The 26313-nt window shown below is 33.8% G+C and overlaps 1 protein-coding gene across 1 annotated transcript; it reads left to right on the plus strand.

The window, feature by feature from the left end:
• Positions 1-9566: 9566 nt before the first annotated feature.
• LOC132545063 (sodium- and chloride-dependent glycine transporter 2-like) lies at positions 9567-19559 on the plus strand. Its single transcript, XM_060208731.1, has 14 exons — positions 9567-9726; positions 10454-10585; positions 10891-11144; positions 12933-13000; positions 13332-13464; positions 13595-13729; positions 14878-14981; positions 15418-15542; positions 15976-16091; positions 16997-17128; positions 17482-17581; positions 18243-18343; positions 18594-18761; positions 19359-19559. The coding sequence occupies exons 1-14, from the start codon at positions 9567-9569 to the stop codon at positions 19557-19559; spliced, it is 1929 nt and encodes a 642-aa protein (XP_060064714.1).
• The last annotated feature ends 6754 nt before the right edge of the window (positions 19560-26313 follow it).

Consider the following 26313-nt stretch of genomic DNA (forward strand, 5'->3'; position numbering starts at 1 on the left):
ATAGCTGTCAGCACACCTTACTCTGTGACCGGTGTATATGTCAGATATAGCTGTCAGCACACCTTACTCTGTGACCGATGTATATGTCAGATATAGCTGTCAGGACACCTTACTCTGTGACCGGTGTATATGTCAGATATAGCTGTCAGGACACATTACTCTGTGACTAGTGTATGTGTCAGATATAGCTGTCAGCACACCTTACTCGGTGTCCGCTGTAGATGTCAGATATAGCTGTCATGACACTTTACTCTGTGACTAGTGTATGTGTCAGATATAGCTGTCAGCACACCTTACTCTGTGACCGGTGTATATGTCAGATATAGCTGTCAGGACACCTTACTCTGTGACTAGTGTATATGTCAGATATAGCTGTCAGGACACCTTACTCTGTGATGTGTCAGATATAGCTGGTGTATATGTCAGATATAGCTGTCAGGACACCTTACGGTGTATATGTGATATAGCTGTCGGTGTATATGTCAGATATAGCTGTCAGGACACCTTACTCTGTGACCGTGTATATGTCAGATATATGTCAGATATACCGGTGTATATGTGATATACCTGTCAGGACACCTTACTCTGTGACCGGTGTATATGTCAGATATAGCTGTCAGGACACCTTACTCTGTGACCGGTGTATATGTCAGATATAGCTGTCAGGACACCTTACTCTGTGACCGGTGTATATGTCAGATATAGCTGTCAGGACACCTTACTCTGTGACCGGTGTATATGTCAGATATAGCTGTCAGGACACCTTACTTACTCTGTGACCGTGTATATGTATATGTCAGATATAGTCAGATATGTCAGCACACCTTACTCTGTGACCGGTGTATATGTCAGATATAGCTGTCAGGACACTTTACTCTGTGACTAGTGTATGTGTCAGATATAGCTGTCAGCACACCTTACTCGGTGACTAGTGTATATATCAGATATAGCTGTCAGCACACCTTACTCTGTGACCGGTGTATATGTCAGATATAGCTGTCAGGACACCTTACTCTGTGACCGGTGTATATGTCAGATATAGCTGTCAGGACACCTTACTCTGTGACCGGTGTATATGTCAGATATAGCTGTCATGACACCTTACTCTTTGACTGGTGCATATGTCAGATATAGCTGTCAGGACACCTTACTTTGTGACCGGTGCATGTGTCAGATATAGCTGTCAGGACACCTTACTCTGTGACCGGTGTATATGTCAGATATAGCAAATTAACTTTTATGACTATCACAAATTAAGGGATGCTCAACTTCCTTCATGCCTGTTGTCATCTGATAATTTTTTAAGTAATTAATTAATATACATGTATATTGATATTATCTTGCATATAACCAGTCAGTTCCATTGTAAGCCTTTGATCTAGTCTTATGTCTTCTCTTACTTTCTAGTTTGATATAAGATAGTACCAGACAGTTGGAATTTTTTTTTTGTTAGAATCTTTATCAGAGAGATGTTTGAGATAACACATCTTTATATCCTGTCACACTAATGTTTATTCCCTCCTTATCAATGTCGACTCGCATGTAATTAGTGTGGTGACGAAAGTCGACACCAGATCTCACGGATTAGATCAAGGTGATAAAGCTACCGTTTTATACCATTCTAGTAAGGATATCCAAGGACACGGTGTTATACTCATATAATAGGTTGAATTTCAGAATATTTTTAAGAGATCAAATAACAATTAGGTAGCAACAATAACCTTTTTAAGTGCAAAAAATAAATTTACAGAAAATCAAGGGTTTTCATTAAAAATTCAATATGTTTTTGTCTCTCCTTCCAACATGTTTCTTGTCATCTTGACGCGTCCGTGTTCCTAATGTAAAAAGCAACAGAACTGGTTTCGCCTATATTTTTCTGCTTCGTAAATGATATTTCGGAATAAGAAAATTCGTGTCTTAAATAAAAGTAAACCAACCTTTATAGTTTCTTTTTATCACAAAATAGAACCTCCATGTAACAGTATAACAATGTTAAATATTTAGGCGGTTCAATTTAACCCTGGTAAAATACTAGCCGCAATATACCACTTGGCTAGGGAGAACTTCTCTTTAGATCGATTGGTTGAGCGTCAGACTAGTAAGCCAGCGGAGGCATTGAGATGAAAAATGATCTCTGTTACATCAATTTGGTATTGATCTTTGATTTATTGATTTTTTTTCTATTTTTAAAATATGGATGAATTGCAAAAGTTGTCTGACCTTGGAGATGTGTTGTTCTATGGTATATACCTACATCGATGTACTAAATAAATATCATTGTTTAACAGTGTGGCAGTATCTATAGTATATCATATTTGTAAGCTGCACACTAGCTCGCGAAGTAAGTGTGAATGTTCGACTTTTAATAAAAATATTATGACAAACCTATCTGAATGGTTCGCTGACATATATTTGCAGCCAGCTGTTTCTATAAACTTTTGAACAAAATACAAAAAAAAAAAACAAAACAACTTTGACGTAGCGTTACAGAATTAAATAGCTTAAATAGTTAATGTTACATAGTTTTGGCGAGTTTTATCATTTTCACATGATTTAACACTTAATGACGTTCTGTGTTAAACAGATAGAAATGCGTTTCTACCAAGTTAACAAGCATTGTACCTACTTGCTCATGCATGACATCGACGGGAATGGCTATTCTGTACGTACACACCTTAGTCGGCGTCTATAAGTGCGTGTATCGCGTCTGAGACTCTATCGGAGACAGGGAAAATTTCACCTATAATCAGGTACGTTTGTTTTAAACGTTTTCATTGTCATATCTCGCAGTAATGGTAACTTTAATGATATATTACATATGTATATATATGTGTGTGCGCGTGTGCTTATTTTCATTTATACCGCAATCACGCACACGTGGCTGTTAATCATTATCAGATATCATTGTCTATTCGTTGTGACATGTTTGGACTGTTTAGTCGATAAATTTTCCAATATGTATTAGGAGCCAATAGACTCGAATAGAAGCATGATATTTTAATGTAACGTACAATGTTTGTATAGATATAAATCCCGTTCCTAAAAACTTCAATACAACTTTCGATAGAGGATCGCAATGTAAACTTTTCTTTGTGTGTAGGAGAGTTCAATGACCAGTTTGAAAGTCATAAAGGTTTACGGAAAATAACGAACTAAATATTGAGTATTTAACTATCATGGCGACGCAGCGTGAATAGATTAGCCATGTTTATAATACGTTGCACGCCCTCGATCCGGGACATATTTTTAGTGTAGCAAAATAACTATTACTATGTAAAAATATAATTCTGTCGTGTTTTCAGTCATACACGTGCATTTGACGCCGTTCTAAACTTATCTGATCTATGAAAATTTCGAAATTTATTTAATAATGCACTTCCCGTTTATATTTTGACTTCTTTCGGTTACTTAGAATTTCCCTTATTCGCCTCCTAGACTTCAGAATTTAAGTCATTATCATCAGTAACGAGACCTAGAAGGACGAAACAGCCGTATAGTGTACTTAAAGTCATTCGTGGGCTCTATTGTATCTAACTCTAAATTGTGGAAGTGTGCTTTTTCAATTTTGTTACATTTTAACTCCGTGGAAATATATAGTGTTCCTTATGAGAAACAGCCCTCAGATGTATATAAAATGTAAATATCTACACATTAAAATAATTGAAACAACGCATAATTTAAGCATGAAAACTTTCGTTTTAAAATCTTCACAATGGTTAAGAGAATTTGATATATTTCACCAGACACACTGGTTTTATCTATTATATTCAAAAATATTATAAAAATCCAACTTTTCGGTCACCTTGAATATAATTTAGCTCGACATGATGACCTGCTATTTTGGATATTAGAATGATAATAATAAACACAGATATCGTTACAATGACACAATAGTTCACTATACATGTATACACTGTTATGGAGGCTTTAACCACGATCCTTTCTCTTCCTTTGTGCTCACGCAGTATATAGGAGATAAGACGGGGGTAGATATGTAAGAGGCGACATGTTTTATCATTATCTCCTGTTATCAGTTTTACCGAGCTATTGTTACTTTTATTTATTGACATTTCTATCAAGCATTGTAGGCTCATTTAAGGACATGTATATATCTATCAAGAAGTACAGTTTATGGTCTAAGTGGCCATATACGGTTAGTTGGGGTCAGTTATTTGATAGTATTGCGTTTACGTAAACATTTATACATATATCACATTATCCGTCTGTCTATCACATTATCCGTCTGTCTATCCATTATCTGTCTGTCTATCGTATTATCCGGCTGTCTATCATATCATTCGTCTGTCTATCACATTATCCGTCTGTCTATCCATTATCTGTCTGTCTATCGTATTATCCGGCTGTCTATCATATCATTCGTCTGTCTATCACATTATCCGTCTGATTATCACATTATCTGTCTGTCTATCATATTATCCGTCTGTCTATCACATTATTCGTATATCTATCATATTACCCGTCTGTCTATCCATTATCTGTCTGTCTATCACATTATCCGTCTGATTATCGTATTATCCGTCTGTCTATCACATTATCTGACTGTCTATCACATTATCCGTCTGATTATCGTATTATCCGTCTGTCTATCACATTATCTGACTGTCTATCACATTATCTGACTGTCTATCACATTATCCGTCTGTCTATCACATTATCCGTCTGATTATCACATTATCCGTCTGTCTATCATATTATCCACCTGTCTATCATATTATCCGTCTGTCTATCACATTATACGTCTGATTATCACATTATCCGTCTGTCTATCCATTATCTGTCTGTCTATCATATTATCCGTCTATCATATCATTCATCTATCACATTATCCGTCTGATTATCACATTATCCGTCTGTCTATCAAATTATCTGTCTGTCTATCATATTATTTGTCCGTCTATCACATTAAACGTCTATCACATTATCTGTCTGTCTATCATATTATTCGTATGTCTATCATATTATCCGTCTGTCTATCCATTATCTGTCTGTCTATCACATTATCCGTCTATCACATTATCCATCTGATTATCGTATTATCCGTCTGATTATCACATTATCCGTCTGTCTATCAAATTATCTGTCTGTCTATCATATTATTTGTCCGTCTATCACATTAAACGTCTATCACATTATCTGTCTGCCTATCATAGTATTCGTATGTCTATCATATTATCCGTCTGTCTATCCATTATCTGTCTGTCTATCACTTATCCGTCTATCACATTATCCGTATAATTATCGTATTATCCGTCTGATTATCACATTATCCGTCTGTCTATCACATTATCTGTCTGTCTATCATATTATCCGTCTGTCTATCACATTATCCGTCTATCACATCATCCGTCTGATTATCGTATTATCCGTCTACTATCACATTATCCGTCTGTCTATCCATTATCTGTCTGTCTATCGTATTATCCGGCTGTCTATCACATTATCCGTCTGATTATCACATTATCTGTCTGTCTATCATATTATCCGTCTGTCTATCACATTATACGTCTGTCTATCACATTATCCGTCTGATTATCACATTATCCGTCTGTCTATACGTCTGTCTATCACATTATCCGTCTGATTATCACATTATCCGTCTGTCTATCATATTATCCACCTGTCTATCATATTATCCGTCTGTCTATCACATTATCCGTCTGATTATCACATTATCCGTCTGTCTATCATATTATCCACCTGTCTATTATATTATCCGTCTGTCTATCACATTATACGTCTGTCTATCACATTATCCGTCTGATTATCACATTATCCGCCTGTCTATCATATTATCCACCTGTCTATTATATTATCCGTCTGTCTATCACATTATACGTCTGTCTATCACATTATCCGTCTGATTATCACATTATCTGTCTATCACATCATCCGTCTGTCTATCACATCATCCGTCTGCTTTCCAGTGGAATTGAATGTTTAATATTTTTGCGTATACTTTTCAAGAGTTATATACCCTGGAGAGTTTTACATTAGCTGCAGTTAGAAACCGATTTCGAGGTCATGCGATTGACAATGACTCTACGATAATTACGTTATGTCATGTTTTAAACATGCTGCAACGAAATCGTTCCTTCTGTTTGATTTTTTGAAAGTCGTCTCAAAGTTTTTTTTTATCTTTGCTAGCCAATTCTCGTCAAAACGAAACTTCCCAGATTCTTTCTATAAAATCCCATCCTAAAATGAAAACACGTTCCAGATCTTTTATATAAAGCGCTTATTTGTGATATTATCAACCATAAAAAGTTTATCCTGTTGAATCCTATTATCATTTTACAAATAGGCAGGTGCACCATATTATTCGTCTGGTTCGGGCGCATATCATATTTCCATTCTGAAACGACTGGAACATCATCCATATATGTATATAACGTCTCCTGCATAATGCGTGTCCTCTACGACATATCTATATATACAACAGGAGATACTTTTATACAGCTGAGGTACACCTTATATATACGTTAAATATTTATAATGTAATACTATAGTGTTCTTACATGTTGTCCCCTATATATCCCAGGGTAGAAATAGATATATCGGAACAAACAAAGAATTAATCACGAGCGCCTTTATCATTTGATCAGTTGTGACCTTGCAGTAAATTTAACCTACACGTCGACAATTCTGTACGATTCTACTTTAGACGTGTCCATTCAGCTAAGCCCGAGTGACAAGATTACAGCTGGTCTATTGTTAGGTTCAATACGTGCAGAAGTACAAAGCATTTTTATCTTTTTATCGTAATTACAGTGAACGTTCCAGATATGCAAACCTGGTAATATTCCTTTTAATCTCGCATAGAAAATTGTAACTATTATTAGTGAGAGAAGAATTATCCACGGGAGTGATCGAAAATTGTATTGAAAAGGGACCTTGTAAGTCCTGTAAAAAGAGCAACAGACAGACAGACAGACAGACAGAACATTGGTTTAGATTTTGACTACAGGAAATCTGACATGCACTATGTGTTTAAAGACAGATATACAAAATTAAGACCCTGTTTGGCAGTATGAGATATATGTTGGACAATCATACAGGTCTACTAAGTAGAACACAGCCTTACTGTTTGAGACATTTGTTGACATTTTTTAATTTTTAATTTAATAATTTCATTATTCTTTCCGAAGTGTCCGAAAGTAAGATACCTAGGTATGGCATGTTTTCTGAACTCATTAAGTGAATTGTTTTTGTTTAAAAGAATGGAATTTATTTTACAGTTAAACCAAATGTGACGCTTTGCAGATCGGAGAATTTCTGCTAAAATTTGTCCTGATTGAACCAGTGATGAACTCAGAAAACGTATGACTGTAAATAGACAACATGCTTAACAGATTAATTTTACTCATAAATAAACTTATTCATAAACCTGCACCACATTGTACACTCGTGTTCTGTTCAAGATGACGTCATCGTAATTGATTAATTGTCGAAATAAACGCAAAGAGTCTCTGAAGAGTGTTATCACAAATTGTGTTCTATATATATAATTGGTAGTACATTGCACATATCACATTTGTATCTTCTGTATATATACCGTGGTATACATTGTAGTACCCAGTGTCATCTCTAGAAACTCTTCTTTTCATAATACGGAGTCTTCAAAGCACATCGTGAGTTTGTTAACCGACATTTAGTATCTTGTGTGGTAAAAACAACTTGAACTCATGGGTTTCGTGCACGATATGTACAGCTGTGAGATCGCACAACGTTACATGATTCTATCGTGGTTGATATAAATTTAGAAATGACTTATAAATAAGTGTGGGATAGTGTTTATTTATTTTCTAAATATATGAAAATACAGCTAAGTAGACTTCCTAATTAAACTATTAGTATATAGCTTGGACACTTGTATATATGTCAGATACACGCTGAATAGTTAGATACACTCGTAATTTTGAATGTTACACAGGGCTGGCGTTAGTGTACGGACACACATTATATATGTAAACATTAAATGGACGTCTCTTTATGTCACAGCGGTGAGTCGTTTAAAATTGCATACCGTCAGAAAGGATTTTTTATTTCCGTTACTTTTGTATTACTCTCATTTTTCATTCTTTTTTGTAAAAAAAAAGTATGCTCAGGTAAATCTTAAGTTTTGTGTTTTACACGGGCGCCCCTGCCGGATCGGATCCGGACCTTTCATGTATATACCCGTATACAGGTAACTTTTGTTGCCTGAGGCACCACTCCTCGCCACGCATTGAGGTGTGAAACTTTATACTATAAGAATAATCAATGCAGGTCAAGTGGTTTTTCGAAAACTGTCGAATTAAAAATGACTTTTAGAATCATCGATCAATTCTAATGTTCACGTGATCGCTATTTAGTTATAACTTCACGAATTTTCCGTTTAATTTTCAATCCGTAATATTAGCCAAACATCTTTACCAAACCGCACAAAATGTGCGATCCTGTCGCACAATTGTGAGCACGATACTGTATCGTCGGTGTGTGCGCACGATCTGCGCACGAAAGTTTTGGTGAGTTGTGCGTTACCACAACTGTAACTTCCGGTGTAATTAAACATAACTCTTTTGTTATGACTAACTGATTTGTTTGTATATGGATCTTAACACAGGGAAGATGGACAAGCGCAATGCTCCTTCAATGTCACTCTAATGTTTGAAGATGATAGTTATAGTCACCACCGGAAAGTTACAACACCGTGTGTATGACCAAGACGTTCATTTTTCACAGTGTTATGACTTTTCTACCAATATCTGCCAACTATAACCATATGTACCGTATTAGGATGCAAACAAAATAAATAAATAGGAACACAGTATAAAAGAAGCACGTGATCTACTTTTGTTTTCAGATTAACAGGTCTACCACCAAACACCTTTATATATATATATCCAAAAATGATAGTTCCATCACACCGTTTTCATAATTTGAAAAGTTGCATCATATGAGGATAGTTATATGAAGACATACTGCTTTTCGCCTTCTGTCTGATTTAAGATCAACACGACCTGATATTACCAATTACTTTATTACCAATTTGAAATCCTGAGAATCTTTAATATTCCGGTTGATTGTAATACCTGTACAACTTAATGGTTACTTAATGTTAATCCGTGTTTTTTGTTTGTTTTTTGTTTACTGGTTTCGTTTTTATTTTTTGAAGCATATCAGTAATATCAGCCACATGTTGTACGAAATGTAATATTAGTATTAGTATAGAAATATGATCTCAACTATATCTTATCTCATCTAATATGTTGAACCTCACCTCCGACATCACGTGCAAATTCATGTTTTTAATTAGTATATATGGTACGAGTGTGTAATGACAGGCAATATAATGAAAAAAGGGTACTTTTAATCGACTATCGCGAAAAAAATATTAAAAATATTTACATTTTGAAAAATTGTGATGCCAAATGTGAAGAAAAATTTGCATATTGAATAAATATTACGACAAATAGCATTTATTCATGTATTCTATGAATCTATTACATACGATGCATTTAACCGCTTGCTTCTTGTGGTAGCAGGTAACCAAGCCATTTTATGATATGGATGAAGATATATTATTTGAGGAAGGAACAGAGAGAAAACCAGAGGAAAAAGGAAAATGGTCTTCGAAGTCTGAAGCGCTGATAGTTCTTCTTGGCTATTCTATTGGGCTTCCTGAGACATGGAAGTTACCATTCCTCGTGTACAGAAATGGTGGAGGTAGGTGTCTAAATTATTATTTCGTTTTAATGTTTAAACAAATTGTTCATTCAATATTGTTTAATATCATCCCGAGTGTATGATTTATCTGTTGAACATGCTTTTATGACCTTTTCTAAGCGTTTTATAGATAGGACTATGAAGGCTACATCTGTAGATAAACATATTGAGTATCAACCATAATTTTGCATTCATTATCGAAATAATATGCTTGGAGATTACATTTCATAAATCTTTGTAATGTATTTGTAAGATGTCATTCAACTACTTTTGAAGAATGAGAAGTGCATAACCAATAGAATTAAAAAGTCACTAACTTAATTATATTACATAAAATGACAAATAGATCTTGAGATCTTTTTTCTGGAGTTTGAGTTTACTTCCTATAATTGCCATAATAACAAAATATCGATATATCTTCAAAATAAATTTTTTTTCACACAAAATATTGAAAACATTTCAGTTTTTTTGTACTGAATGAGTAAATTCTTGACAACAACATGAACAGAAGTTTTTTTATGCGAATTTTTTGTAACATTCCTCTCCACTACTTTAGAGTTTCAAAATAATTTTGAAATTACTCACGATTCTCGTTGCAAGGTACATGAAATCAACACATTCAATTATCATACGAAATTTTGTATACATCTACTAGTCAAAGAAATAACAGCCAAAGTATTTCAGAGGACATTGTAGTTATGTAGTTGTGTAATATTTGTTTTTTCAGGAGCATTTTTGATCCCTTACGGCCTTTTAATTCTGTTATGCGGATACCCACTGTACTTCATGGAACTTGCCCTCTCCCAGTTTGCTGGCGCCGGACCATGGCAAATTTGGAATATTTGTCCTATGATACGAGGTAAGGTATCCTTCTAAGGTTGCCAACAAACAATTTTAACTGAAAAATCCATCTAGTGATTTCAACATAACTAAATTCGTCGACTTAATAACTACAATTTAATGGGGCTAAATGGTACTGACAATTCACCTTTACAGTGTATAAAACAAACAAAAAAGTGAAATCTTATGTTTGTTCTAATTACAACCTTTAATTGGAGATGTAAGCTCATTGCATTTGACTCCTATTATTCCTTTTGATAAATCTATGTTCTCCAAACAGCTAGCAGAATATTAAGGAAGATGTTTTCCTTATATATCGTTCAGGTTTCGGACTGTCTATAGCGGCAATCAACCTGCTGACTGTTATATTTGATAACATAGTGCAGTGCTGGGCTGTAGAATATCTCGTTAACTCATTTAGTACGGTGTTACCGTGGACAACATGTGATAATTCTTGGAACACACCAAACTGTACGATCTTCATTAACAACTCCAATTACTCAGCGAATTCGTCGTTATCAAACTTTTACGGAACTGTACAATCTAATGAGACAGGTGTCTGGTCTAATGAAACAAGGGTAAGATTTAAACCGTATCTATATATAGTATTACTATCCACTTTATAAACTGTTTACTATTAAATGGGAATTTATCGGTACTCTTTGCTAGTTGAAAATGAGACGAATATATGATGTACAGTTGTTTGGGCAATACGTGACATTATTTTGGTTTTGTATTATTTGATAGTTTTAGCATTCGTTGACCACACGAGGACACAATCAACTTTAAGATAGATATATAAGAAAAGAACGTGCTGTATGAAATGTAGCTGGCCGATACTTATTCCCTTTGTTTTATGGCTCTGTATAAAAGATATCAAGATGAAACAGCATCGTAATAAAGAAAATTCCCTTTACAAAGCTGAGATTTAAGATAGTATCAATACTAAGTTCCGATCCTCTAGACAGTGACCTTAAGTAGGAGATGTGGTAAGCCGCGACCCAGCATTCTGAGTACCTTCACATGCTCTAATATATGAACATGATTACACACGAATCACATACATTTTACCCTTAAAGCTATCATGGAGCAAGTTAACTTAAATAAAAATGATATTTTTAGCAGTTATTTTTTCTTTGATGTAGCATACTTACAAAGCCGATCTAACAGGAATAATTATTGAAATGAAATTGATGAGACGAGTCTGCGATTTTCTTGTCATTTATCGATCCTCTGGCGAGGTAGAATGTAAATAAACCTCATATCGAATCACATAACTCAGATACATACAAATATTTATAACAATAGAATTCTATTCGACTGACACACATTCGGTATTGGCGATATTCGATGTCTCTTTCTTTGATGACGCAATAAAGTAGTGACATCACAAATGAACTAAAGCGAACCTTGAGCTAATCATAGTTCTACTAGGTCATGTTCACCATGTGTAATGATGGAGATTAAAAGGGCTATTTAGTCAAGTTTGTTGTTTTTTTTTTCTAGTTACAAATTTATCCGTGACAATGTAGTTCTATAATCGTTATGAACTAACCTCGCCGACAAATTGATACAAGCGCGTGTTTTCCATCGTTTTTTAAAATTGATTATATGGGAAATCCTGATCGTCTGTATGGCACGATAAAATGCAAATTAGCAAGCCGCCTATGCACACTTTGACATGTGATCATGCGCAAACGCGTCTGAAAAATACTAAACAAAAATGGCTTCTCAGTCGAAGTGTGTCCGTGGCAAACGGGTCACGTCATCGCACACAAAACGTAGAAAAGGCCAGTGACAGAAAGCTCACTCTAGAATAACAATAGGAGAGCAGTACGAGAAGTGGGACAAGTTCAAGAAAGAAAACTTTTTCCAAAGTAATGAAGAAGTTGTGAAGACTCTCCTAGACTGTTTGTCATCATCGCTGGTGATAACCCATCAAATAACAATTCACCGTGAATTTTAGTAATTTTTATATGTTTCACAAAGGTTTACCACGCAATTTCTTTCATGATTTCCTTACGAAAGGAGTTAATGTGAAATCAGACTCACCGTTTCGTCACTTGATGCCTCCAAATCGCGTGCATTTGTTTACAAACAGTCTTCTTCCCGCCAGAGGGCGCAACGTTTCGCGCTATATTTGCATTATCGCTAATTTTGGCGGGGGCTTCCCCAGATTTTAAACTGGACATTGGCTACGTAGGAGAAAACTATTATGTACAGATTTGTTAGTCTGGACACATATATTTTCATTTCCAGCTGAATAGAAAAAACGTTGCTTCACTAAATAGCCCCTTTAATGAAATGGACGTTATTACACGTGTTAGTTAAGTGATAAGAGATTATCAAAGCTTTTATTTTCATAGCATTCTGGAGATGGATTTACAGTGGATAATCCGTTGGTGCAGGTATCTGCTGTAGAAGAATTTTGGAAGTATGTGAACTAGACCTGCATTCCGGATATTTTCATGACTTCGGATAACATCTTATATCATCTTTATGATCATGCATTAGTAACCGTTTTTTAACCTGAAAACTTTTAACAATTTTTTATTATTTTAATCTTAATTTTTTTGGCGCAAAAAAAAAAAAAGAAATTCTACATCATCTGTCGGTTGCAAATGTGTCCTTTCATATTGTCAACCAGGTTAATAACTTTCTTATACATTCTAAACAATCGGAGATATTTCCATCCATTCTGATATGGCAAACAGTTTGTTTTTGTAAAGATTGGTCAATCTGTTAAAACTCACATTCATTAACAGGTTCAAGATTTTAAGGGTATCCAGTGGAATCGAAGATATTGGTGACATCAACGGAATGTATCTATTGTATATTGCAATCATCAAAATTATTGTATGTTGCGCTATCGTGAAGAGTATTAAATCACTTGGAAAGGTATGTTAGTTGTTCCTTTACCAAATTCATGCTTATTTTTTGATTAATAGAAAAGTGCTTTTTTTCACTCAATTTCAAGTATGACTTAAAGATTGAAAAGAGATGCGAGACTGAGTATACATTTCAACAGGTGATGGTGGTGACGGCTATACTGCCAGTGTTCATTCTCATCGCGATCTTGGTTCGAGCCATAACGTTGCCGGGATCTGCTGCTGGGATGCTGTATTTCATCTATCCGGATTTTTCAAAATTACTAAATGTTCAGGTAAACGGTTTACACCCCAGCTACAGCAATTATGTAAAATATTGTAATAACATCCCTTTGATAATCTATTATTATGATAGGATTGAAATTCTGAAATTTTTATACGAGTTCGGGAAATTCATATCATTTTACCAGGAATTTCTTTTTCTGAAAACGATATTTTCATTTCTGTATTCATCCTTTGCTTTACTTTCCATGCTGTCCCGTACGTACTTATAAGGGATATTTATCCATCTCAAATTTTGTCACATAATTTATCAAATAATCATATTAATGAATATGGGCGCCATATGTTTACTTTTAACGTATGTAATAATTTGTCATAATAACGACAAACAAGAAAAATAAAGCATGACATTTTCCATATTAAAGGAAAACAAATAAAAAATTGGATACAAATGTTAAAAATTGAAATAATACAATGAAATGTCAAAAACTGAAATTGACAAACCGGGATATAAAAAACATGAAATTATTATTTTTTTCTGCATTTTTTTTCTAATGGCTTGCAGTACAGAGGTTTCTTCTGTTGATCATTTGCTTTGTTTACCAAAAAACGCTAACTATTTTAAAAGATTTTTTGACTTTAATGTAAGGGAGAAAAATCCTATTGCTCTACTTGACACACTTGAAATGAAAACAAAATTACAAAAGTGACATAATAATGTGCAAGCTTCTGTATGTATAAAGTGTGCCTTCTATCTATACGATCAGCCAGGCCCATATCAGAAGGTATTTCATATAACCCTTCGAATATGAAAAATAATGTAAGTTTCTTTGATTTTTTGTATCGAGAAATTTTATCGCATTACAAACAAACGGTATACATCGCATGCGAGGTCGTTGTACTTATATCAAAGATTTATTTAGTCACTGTGACTTCAGGATTTGTATATTTCAGTCTCTCAAAGTCATAATGTTTTGTAAGATTTGATATATTTTTTTCTAACTTTTTAATGAAGTTTAAATGTGTTTTTATTGACATCAGCATTCCAATGATTCCGTCTTTCCCAGGTTCTTTTTAACATCTATCATAGCATTTTGTATCTTTGTTTTATTCATTTATTTGCGTTTGTTTGTCATAGTTGACGTTAACGTTAAAGCAAATTAATCTCATCATAAATTGAGCAGATTTTATATTGTTACAGATATGGGTGGAGGCAGCTTTTGTAGCATTCAACACACTAGGACCAGGCTGGGGCGGTCTTATGATGATCGGGTGCCACAACAAATTCAACTACAACTGTCTGAGGTTTATTACCTGTAACATCTCTCTGATGTAGATTATTGTACTTAATGTACTTTATATACAACTTGATCAAAGAAGTGGTTACGTTTTTCTACTGTGGGAAAAAGCAAAACACACCAACAAAAGCCTTGTCGCAATTCCACAATTTATTCACACACGGAATCACCATGGTGTCAAGTATCTGTTCAAACGACGTAAGAAAATTGTATTGCGGACATCTAGAGCTACAGAAATTTGTTATATGTCATTATTGAAAAAATTATCGCGTTGTATATTGATGATACTGTTATCTATTTTGTAAATAAAGACAGAGAAAGTAACACGGCCTGAAAAAAGAGAGAGAAAAACAATTTGTCATAAAACTGAAATCCTCGATAATGTAATCATCAGTCTTTAGTTAGACAATATAATCAGTTTGTACATTTCATAATACATACAGGGCCTCGTTGATCTCTTCCATTTCCGTGCTCCTTATTGGTCTTTTCAATGGATTTGTGGTGTTTGCCACAGCTGGAGTTATGGCCCACGAGGCGGAAGTCCCCATCGAATCCGCTATCACCTCTGGTAAGAAAAACCCTGAAAGCTTCACATGGTTTCTTTAATCATTCCAGTTTTGTTTATAAAATATCCTTTTCCATGATGCTGGTATAAACACTAATATGCCGAAAAATCCGATCATAAGTTTACTGCTTCTGATACTATTTGTGTATCATGTAAATGGATATTTGTCATCACTAATGCTAAAATATCATAGGTTGATAATTTACATGTACATAGATTCAGAAGAAAAACCAGTTCATGTATTTGTTAAGAATAACAACAAAATGAGTTGTAAAAATCTTATTCGAAAATTAAGAGTTATTTTTCTATACCAATTTGTACGAAACGAGTGTTTATAATTAATGATTACCTGATCGATTGATAAATGTTATGGTTTAAAACTATTGTTTCTAAAAGCAAAATCATTATAAAAAGAATGTATTTTCATTTATTGCAGGTGGATTTTCTATCGGATTCATTGCATATCCTAAAGCTTTGAGTTACTTCCCTTTGCCACAGGCATGGTGTGTTCTTTTTTATCTAGTCCTGATACTGCCAGGGATTGACGCACTAGTAAGCTAACAATCTACGTCAAAACTGTCCCTTTGATTTCTCCCTATATTGATGATCTTATGAATGCTGATATGAACGTTTACATACTAACGGATCTCGTTTGAAATGTCCTGCTGAATAACTTTTTGCTCTCTCTCTCTTTGCTGTCTGTGATAAGTCCATGTCTCTTATAACACCACATAATAACCTGTTATTCATTGTTTTTAATAAGTCCATGTTTTTTAAACGTTTCTTATGTATTTTAGCGATTTCCGTTTAATAACCCTTGTATACTCTTTTAAAAAGTCTGATTACATTATACGTTTGTCGATTTTAATACTAGGTGTGTCTTAAGGTTTCTTCTTGATCTATTCCCGCTAGACAGTGTTGCTAGCGAACTTTATTATAAGAGATGCCATATTAAGATTCATAAGAAATGTGGCCTGGTTCTATATTTATGCAGGTCAAAGTCGTCTTAGATAATTTAATAAGAATATATCATATTTGATGCTTTAGGATAGGAATTATTGCACTTCCCTTTGAGTTTGTGATTTGGCATAAACAATTTGTATTTAAAAGTAGATTTCAACTGTATTTGTGTTCTAGTTGACATTAGTCCCCAAAGTTTGCCATACTTGCACGATAATTACTATACACCTGTAATGAAGTATTGAAAATGTATACAATTGCGTTGTATGAAGTATTTTTCAGCCGATTTTCATTCTATATAGTTGTATCTTGGAGGCGCTTTTTCTTTTTTCTTTTATCAATGATGTATCTGTAATAAATGAGTTAATAAGAAATTTTGAATCTGTCTTAATATATGTACTCGCATGCTTGCATTTGTTTTGAACAATAATTTTTTCCATTAAACAAAATAGTTTATGTTATTGCAGAGGGTAATTGCGTTATTTGTTGCCTTTCAGACAGTGATGATGGAGCCTTTTTTGTTAGTTTTGGAGGAAATGTGTCCATCCTATCTTCAGAACAGGCGTGTAGCCCTTCTCACAGTGACTTCAATTGCCACATTCGTTATTGGCATCCTATTCGTAACACAGGTAGGTACAGCAACCTCATAAGTTGGATTTGGATCAGAATCCAACGTAGCTGCATTCCAGCTCTTCTGGGCTGTTTGCTGATTTCTGTTACTAAAAGTTTTTCGATTGTGAATGATCTGTTCACACAACATTCAGGACTATCAATGTTTTCTCCACTTAGACTTCTATAACAGTTAGTTGTCAACCGAAAGTCAATATATGTTTCATACATGTCTTTTAATGTTACCGTTTAAAAAAAATAATGGTACGTCTATTTCTTGGTTTTACTTGTATTCAAATCATTTAAATATTATATAGACAAGAATGCCAACTGCATATGACCTCTATCACTGAATAACTTTTACTTGTTACAGGCTGGTGTATACATATTTATACTGGGGATATGGTATATAGCAACGTGGAATATAGTTGTAATCTGTATGGTCGAGGCTGTCGTGTTTGGATGGGTGTATGGTATGTTATCACCTATATATATTTTAATTTCCGTTATTGATAAATACACATTAAAATTAAATCAGAATAAAGATACCAAGAACGTATTGATAATGTTGGTTATGTAAGAAAGTTTTACCTTTAGACTAACAATCTATTGTGTTGGAGTACACGGATATCATTTTGTGCATATAAACAGGAAGATTAATGCTCATTTCTGTCTATAAAGATCTTTGTAATAGAAAAAAACACGAATACTTACACATTGAAATTGAATGACATCATTCTTTTAACGATGGTAATTTCCTCAAAGTGTCATCTCTCATCTTCCATTGTTTGTTATAAGGCATTTCCAAAATCACACAGTGATATGCTTTATATGTTCATATCATGTGCTTTTGAAATCATTCCATGCATTCTTGTGAAAATCTAGGGATGAAAGTGCCTGTCAAATGGAGATTTTAATGTTAGAATCTAAAGGCTTTTATCTGAGTGGCCAAATAATTTCTAATCGAAATGTTTTATCAACGCATGTGTGGTTTTATTTACAAATGGTAATCGGATTTGAACCTCGGTCAAGATAGAATAATTATTCAGCAAACGTTTGGCAGACAATTTTTCATAGATCTTACCTATGTCAAATTATGTATTCGTTTTGACAGCTGTCTCTGATATATTTCAGGATGCAACCGTTTAGATAAAGATGTGCAAATAATGCTAGGTCGGCCTATGCCCGGACCTGTAAGGATTAGCCTGGCATTCATCATACCTATATTTTTATCTGTAAGTAGTAGGTCATTTACGTGGTATGTGACAATAGTATCGTCAAATGACGAACATGTTTAGATAAAGTCCTTTCGATTTAGACAAAGGAGTTTACAATTTCCATGTCCAACTTCTGTTCAAAACCTGTATGTTAAAGTTACTTTCTCATTTGCTTTTACGAAACAGTTTATACTTTTCAGTTGTAATATAGTCATAAATGCACGGACTTCGATATTCATTGTGAATACTATTTACTTGTTTGCGACAGGTGCTTCTGGTGATCAGTGTAGCTACATATCGTACCCCAACATTCGGTAGTTATGAATATCCAGGATACGCAGCCGTTATTGGCTGGATTCTTACCTTATCAACACTCGCGCCTGGAGTTGTATACGCTATTTATACGATATCAACACAAAAAGGAAATCTACATCAGGTAAATAATCTCTTACACACTCGTATTGCAGTTAATATTTTTTCTTTTGGGTTTGACAAAACTGATTTCAATAATCTTTGCATTAAACTTCACCATCAATGCATTTTATTACTTTTTTATTATTATCTTTAATTTAATTAGCAATTAGATTAAATATATATATTCCGTAGGGAGTTGGAGGGTGTAAGGATTCATCAATAGAATATAGATATCACGTATTGACAAAACTAAATATAAACGGTAATACTGCGGTCTACATGTATGTGATGCATAATTTGTACTTTATCGAACAGTGAAAGGTAAGATAAATCTCAATAAATAAATTTTACATCTTTCAAAAACATATAAAAGGATAGTTTTCCCCCTACAAGACTTGTTGGAAAATAAGAGAAATAAGAAATAAGAAGAATCGTTTATATATATATATATCTTTATTGCAACGATCTATGTTTTGAAACAATTTTAATGTGATGCCCATTACATGTTCATGAAATCTCCATTGACCAGAAAATAATGGTATGTATTATACATTATACAGAGGATAAGCACAACAATACACATTTGTTTTACATTTAGTAGTTGCTTTCTTCTTTCCAGAAATGTCGGAAATCCCTGCGTCCTAATAATGCCTGGTATCCAGTAGAACCTAAATATAGAGAAATCTGGAAGAGGGAGAACTACGATAACCAGTTGACTTGGAAACAACTATTTTTATACAATCTCTTGGGGGAAATGAGACATTCCGATTCAACTCAAGTCGCCAAGGATGAACAATACTCACTCAAATCATTAACATAACAATTATTTCAAACTTCGATTGCATCCAGAATTGTTCTGTCTCCGTCTTTTTCTTTTGTTCATATTTTGACATTGGCTTATTGAACTGGAGTTTATGTTTGGTATGTTGGTAATTTCCCGTCTTTAGATCGTACTCAAATATGATATTGTTTTGTGAAACGGGATAGTGTCTGTAAGATATATAGTTTTGGTTATTATCATTGTATGAAACTCGAATGCCGCTCCGGGCTTTATGTTAATAATATCAAAAGAATGGTCTTATCCACAAAATAAAACTTTCACAGCAACAACATATCAATATATCCATGTAATCTTCGTTTTGTTTGGACCAATATACCGACACATTTTATAGCACGTTTAGTCGTGAAAGTATTAGATTTTTGTTGTGATGAATTAACTTTATGATTGGGATGCTTCAATTTGCCTCTACCTAATAATTGCTTTAATAGACGTTTCACCATTAAACCCATATATCCATTTCAGCGCACGAAGCAAATACAAAGTTGTGATGAAGTAGCTTAATGATTTTCGATCATGTCATGTCATGTAGGTTGTAATGTGCGCTCAATACTCCTTGTGTTCGACGAATTGTTTTCACCAAATATGTTTGTGCACTGTAGGAATGTTTTCTGACCATATTCTAGTAAATCCAATGGCGATTTTCGTCATGATGATCACTTTAGGATCATCATAAATAGGGTGCTATTTGCAACATTTGTATTGATTTGTCAATTTCTATTTCAAAGCTTAAGTGAAAAAGTAATTTTGTAAATATTTATGATAGCAAGAAACTTAATTTATCTGTGATTAATGTGACTTAGCTGTGTGTTTTATTTATACTTATAATCTTCATCTGAATTAGTATTCATTATTGTATTTGTGTCCTAGTGGGGTAAATAAACTATATGCATCGATCATATTTGATTAAATTTATAGATGAAAGACAAAAATGTAATTGTTATATCGATTTGTAGCCTTTTAATTTTGACGAAATACTACAGCATATTATTATACACCACCAGCTGTATCGTTACCAAATTGTAATACCAATTTAACTCACTGTTAAAGCTTATTCCTTCGTTAGATCATCCAACAGAATATTGGCACGTACATTCCAACTATCGACAAACTTAATTTTGTTTTCACAGGAGTCTGAACTCATCGACGAGATTATCAAAGCCAGTCACAGACACCTTGCAATGTCATTCAATTTCAGATTAATTCAACATGTGATTTATTTACTACGTCCATTCTATACACCCACCAGAACATGAAATAAGAATAAGAACTCCGTATACTCTTGCATATTTATTTCATTTATTTTCTCGATCTTTTCCTTTAACGAAACAACATAGAAAGCTTTTCATCAAGCTGTATGATAAGCATGATGGTTTCAATTTCCTTATTATGAATTTCGTATTTGTGGATGGCGACAACCTTGCGTTCCCAGCCTATGGTGTTTACATGTCTCAATCGATTCGATATTCAAGGGACAGTTTCCAATATGACAATTTAAATATTATCTTCAATTTAAGGAAATAACCTATGTATTAATGTAACTGGAATACACAAACAATAAAATCCTTGATTTCACGTACATTTATATGAACCTACAAATCAATCGTCTCAGATTTATCTTTGCTGACATGCCTTTTGGAATATCTGCCAGTGAGGTTGAAGAAGAACTTCTCCCGGAACGACAACTGATCGTTTCTTGAAATGAGTGGCGGTGTGAGGTATGAGCAGGCGGGACTCCAGTCTTCCATTGGCGTTGTCAAAACCGAAAAACGCTAGAACAGAAACGAAGACCAAGTGAGAAGATAGCATTTTCAGAAAAATAGTAATTATTGTTCCTTATTAACAAATTTTTTGTGTTAAAGTTTTGACACAAGGAAATATTTTTAATCAAAGATATGAATATCATAATTCATTAGTACCAAAATTACAATCTGGAAATGAACACAAATTAATTCAAAACTAAGGAACGTGCACAACCTCGAAAGTCATACAAAAATCTCATAACCACAGAAAATAAGAATATATATATAATATAACATAAACGTTTGAATTAAGAATTATTATGTAATGTTGCAGTACCATTTTCAATGAACCTTTCTGTTTCAAGAGTTGTCTCCCTGCGTAAAGAACGATGGGTACAACTGATAACATGGAGATACACCAGCCGATAGGTGTGGCGTAGGCAGGATAGTTGTAGGTTCCAAAAGTAGGTGGGCGGTACGTGTACACACTTACTCCGAGTAGAAACTATGGAAAGAGTTTTAATGCATCACCTTAGGATGATTTTAATGGGACTTTAATGATCAGAGGACTGTCTTTTAGACAACATATTACGTCTTTGATAATTAAAAAACTGTTCATTATGTAAGTTCATGTAATAACAATCTTAAACATATATTTGCCAATAGTGTGTCTTTATAAGGTCTTCGAATAAGACATGTCGGTTTATTATTCAGGAATATTGAAATACCAAAGATTTTGTTCAACATACCAACAGAAATATTGGCATAATAAAAGCGCAGCTAATCCTGATGATTGCTGGTAGTGGTCTTCCGAGCATCAGATTGATATCTTGGTCAATCCTGTAGCCGCCTTCAAAATTCAGTATGTACAATTCGTGATAATAAATATTTGACTTACATGAAATAACCCTGTACTTAAGAATGTTTTTTTTATATAAAATTGATTTGAAAATAATTCTGCAAATTTCAAACGAAATAATGTATTGATATTCAACCAACTTGAAAGAATATGGAATTTCGATTTTCTAGTACCTAGCCAAGTTCGATGATAATCAATAAGTGCACCTGTATGATTGCTGTTCTATATAAAAATATTGACGATAAGTATGAACCATGTAATATTGAAAGTTGCTCTGTAACTATCATAGAGTAAATGCATTTCCAAATCCATATCTGGATCTATTACGACCAAATTAAGTTTTTCATTAGTTGCCTCCAAGGTTTTAAAAACTTTATCATCAATAACGAGTCCAGGATGGTGAAATAGGTGTGTGGTGCCGTTTCATTTATCAGCTGGAAATAACGTGTCGAAATTACTATTTTTATTGAAAGGTATTATTCACTTATGTATCTTTTTCATAATCTTTTCATAACAAAACCGCAATGTGTACTTCATTTGTATACCTTCCTTCCAATAGATTATTTGATTAACGTGTTTTTTTCTTACTTGCTTGCTAAGCAATCATTCTTTAGATACCTACCGTATATCCAAAAGAAAACTATCGATTCCCCAATGCAGATCAGCATGATACTCCATGTCGCAAGATACCAGTCCACCAATTGAAACATATAAACCCCGGCCTACAACAGAAGATAATGCTCGTTGATTTACAAACACTACTGCCTTAAAGGTGCTTTCGTAAGCATTCAAGGAAATTTCAAAATACCGTTTGATTCGTGGGAGTAGGTTATTTACCCTCGTGGCAAAAGGAACGCTGAGCGTAAGAGCGAGTAGGCTGAATCCAGCGAGCAACCAAGGCCTTTTATTGTGCAAAAGCTGTGGAAAGTTTTCCTCTAGAATCTGCATGACCGGTTCTGTTTCAATAGTCTGCAACAATGTATATGATCTTATTATGAGTGTTAACCCAGGATTACACCTTCTCATTATCTTGTTTTTATTTGTTTTGTTTTTTCATCATAATGAGTGTGAAAATTGTTTTTATGGCATGTTTTAGGTCTAAACAATATACAACATTTTCTCTTTAGGGGTGATTTCAATAATGCTTGTTCTTTGAAGCTCTTGCAAGCAAATATGCATTTTTATGATTACATTCGGAAATAAAGTAAGCTCTCTGGGCAATATTATCAAAGTTCAAGTTCAGATACACTCACCATGGCATCAATACCTGGCAGAAGCAGCGTGATGAAGAATAATACACACCACACCTGTGGCAAAGGGAGATAACTCAGCGCCTTAGGATAAGTAATGAAACCGATGGAAAATCCACCTACAATATTCGACACATAATAATGACACGTAGAGAGGAAATTGATATGTTAGACATCGGAAAAAGAAACAGCTATAACAAGGAATTTATTAATTTTCTGAAGAATAAGATACTAAATGATACCTCGCATCCAGTTTCCATGATTTCCACCAAAAAAATTAAAATACATACAAATTAAATGGTAACCGGATACCTCTTTAACGAGTACTTAAGAAAGCAGTGAAATTATTTCAAGAAATTTATTTGAGTTGTTTGCGTATTGGCGTTTTGTGGCTTTCTCTACGATGAAATTAGATTTTCTCTAAATGTCATATCTCTTATGTGATTCCAATCCCGAACGTTGTATATGATTGCGTTAACGCTAAATTGGTCACGAGAGACCGTAGCCGTAACCACTTTTAACCACAGCCGATACATTAGGTGTTGCAAATAGTACTGAAAATATATCAGGCTATAAGCCAACGGAAAGAGGGAAAGATGCAGTTTAAAGAAAAATTTACATGTATACACTTGAAACGGTATTATACTAATCAAATTATGCGTTGTAAAGAAATTTGTTTTTCTGTTTCATTGTTTCTCTTCTCAAATAAATGTCATGTGCAATAAAATGGCTTCATATGATAACAATTAAAAAAAAACAAAAAAAAAAACAAAACAAAACAAAACAAAACAACGCTGAACTCCATACAATGAAGGCACGGTTGAACTAATTCATTGCAATTCACTTGTTCCTCTTTCAGCACGACAATATATATAGATGATTATACTAATCTGTAAGATATAACAAAGCGATAATTAAAGACAATTACATCGATGGCGTTTTATGATTATGAAAAATACAAATATCTGATGGTGATGATTGTCATTATATAAACTGACCGGAAGTAACAGCACTGGTAATTGGTACGTCGGCTTCCTTCGCCATGACACCTAGGACGGAGAAGACGACTAAACCATTCAGCATCCCGTACAGTAGAGTCAAAATGGTAGTTCCTATAGCCGCTCTGTTACGATATTAATGTATTAAATAAAAGTTGAAAATGTTTGGTAGTGTTACGTGGGGTTCGTTTGTAAGAAATCAAAATGATTATAAGAAAGTCAAGCTTAATTTGAATCAGCAAAAATAGTAGACAATACATTCATTATCTATGTGTGGGATTCATTTTCTTCGATTTCATGAGTTCTCTTATTCCACGAATTTATATGTCCACGAACTTTTACAATAAGTATCAGTGAAGGTATTGGGTCATATTTATCAATGAAAAAAGATTTTCTTTGAAATAGTAATTTTTAGAAACCACGATAATTGAGCACCTAAAAAAATATGATTTTACAGCATACTGCTCCGTACAGCAATATTTCGACAAAAATAATTCTTTTTCGAATTTCACATCAATGTGAAATGTTTGTGCATGTATTGAATAATGATGTTTTCAATGCCACAAGTTACTAACGTATATGAATATAAATGTTTTAGGGCACTATTTGTCACAGGATTAGTTATTGAAGTAGGAATTAAAAACCCTATTGCAAATTTTAGGTTGAGAGGTACAAGAAATGTCTATGCGTAGAAACATCCTGCTAGCCTCACTGTTTGATAGAAATCAACGCATATTCTCACATGTATTTTAATACTTTGAATGATACACATAGGAAAGCACAACGGATAGGAAGATTCCAACATAATAAACTACAAACGTAAAATATTGAAGATTTAATTGAAATATACTGGTTTTCGGATTATTACCTCATGAAAAGCATTTTGTATTGTATTTCCAAGTATTGTAAAACGTTTAATAATCTATTTCTCCTAAATAACAAGTATTAAATGTTTGAAATCAAATTTGAATAAATTAATACCTCAAACAATTAGTTTGGAACTGGTTATGACTACCCATCATTATGAGTCCTCCCCAGCCTGGGCCTAAGGTGTAAAAAGTCATAAAAGCTGCTTCTATCCATACCTGAAATTAAGTTGAGTGGGTGTTCATAGATACCAGTCATTTAAAACATTAAAACATGGTTTGAAAATCTAACAATACGAGCAAAGTGAAAAAAATAAGTACTGTTAAAGGTACTATACTATATATCAGGAATTTTGCGCGTATTCATTTTTTGCAAATTTGGCCATCTGTTTAAACTCGCAAAACAACAAATAGCAAAATTCGCATGTTTTCATTTTTTTATTGTAAACATATGAGTAATGCATCTATAGAGTTGACGTGCCTAAAAACACCTTTCTTGTCGTGAACTTTTATGATACTCAAATACAAATCGGTGTCTAAATTTCAGATTTTCATGGCCAGTAAGATCTCCATTTGATGTTAGAATGGCAATTCTAAAGCATTCAAAGATCTCAAAAGAAGCATTTCTAATTTCTGAGACATTATATGTTTTATGTTGCAAATTCTTGATAAATTGATAGTTGTATGACAGCTAGCTAAACGATTATTTGTCTTATAACTTTTTACTGCACTAATACTAACTTGCTCGAATGAGACATCTCTAAGTGACCTATAGTTAGAACAAAAGGATGATTCTTGAAGGAGCTGAACATATTTTGTTGCTTAAAGTATAGATCGACTCTGGAGCTAATCTTACAATAATCATATCATCTTGTCAAGTGATATATTTCATATATCGTATAGGTGTCTCTAACCTCAACATTCCCAAGTTTTGTGAAATCAGGAGTGATGAAATACAGCATGCCATCAAGCGCACCAGGAAGAACGAGTGCCCGAATCCATATAACAATGATAAGTATAA

The sequence above is a fragment of the Ylistrum balloti genome, unplaced genomic scaffold (assembly GCF_031769215.1).
Source record: "Ylistrum balloti isolate Yb309-2 unplaced genomic scaffold, AGI_CSIRO_Ybal_v1 Utg369822, whole genome shotgun sequence".
Taxonomy (NCBI): domain Eukaryota; kingdom Metazoa; phylum Mollusca; class Bivalvia; order Pectinida; family Pectinidae; genus Ylistrum; species Ylistrum balloti.

Coding starts and splice junctions, on each gene's coding strand:
- LOC132545063 (XM_060208731.1), top strand. CDS start 9,567: ATGGATGAAGATATATTATTTGAGGAAGGAACAGAGAGAAAACCAGAG. Junction 10,586..10,890: donor TATTTGTCCTATGATACGAG/GTAAGGTATCCT, acceptor TATATCGTTCAG/GTTTCGGACTGTCTATAGCG. Junction 14,982..15,417: donor TTCAACTACAACTGTCTGAG/GTTTATTACCTG, acceptor TAATACATACAG/GGCCTCGTTGATCTCTTCCA.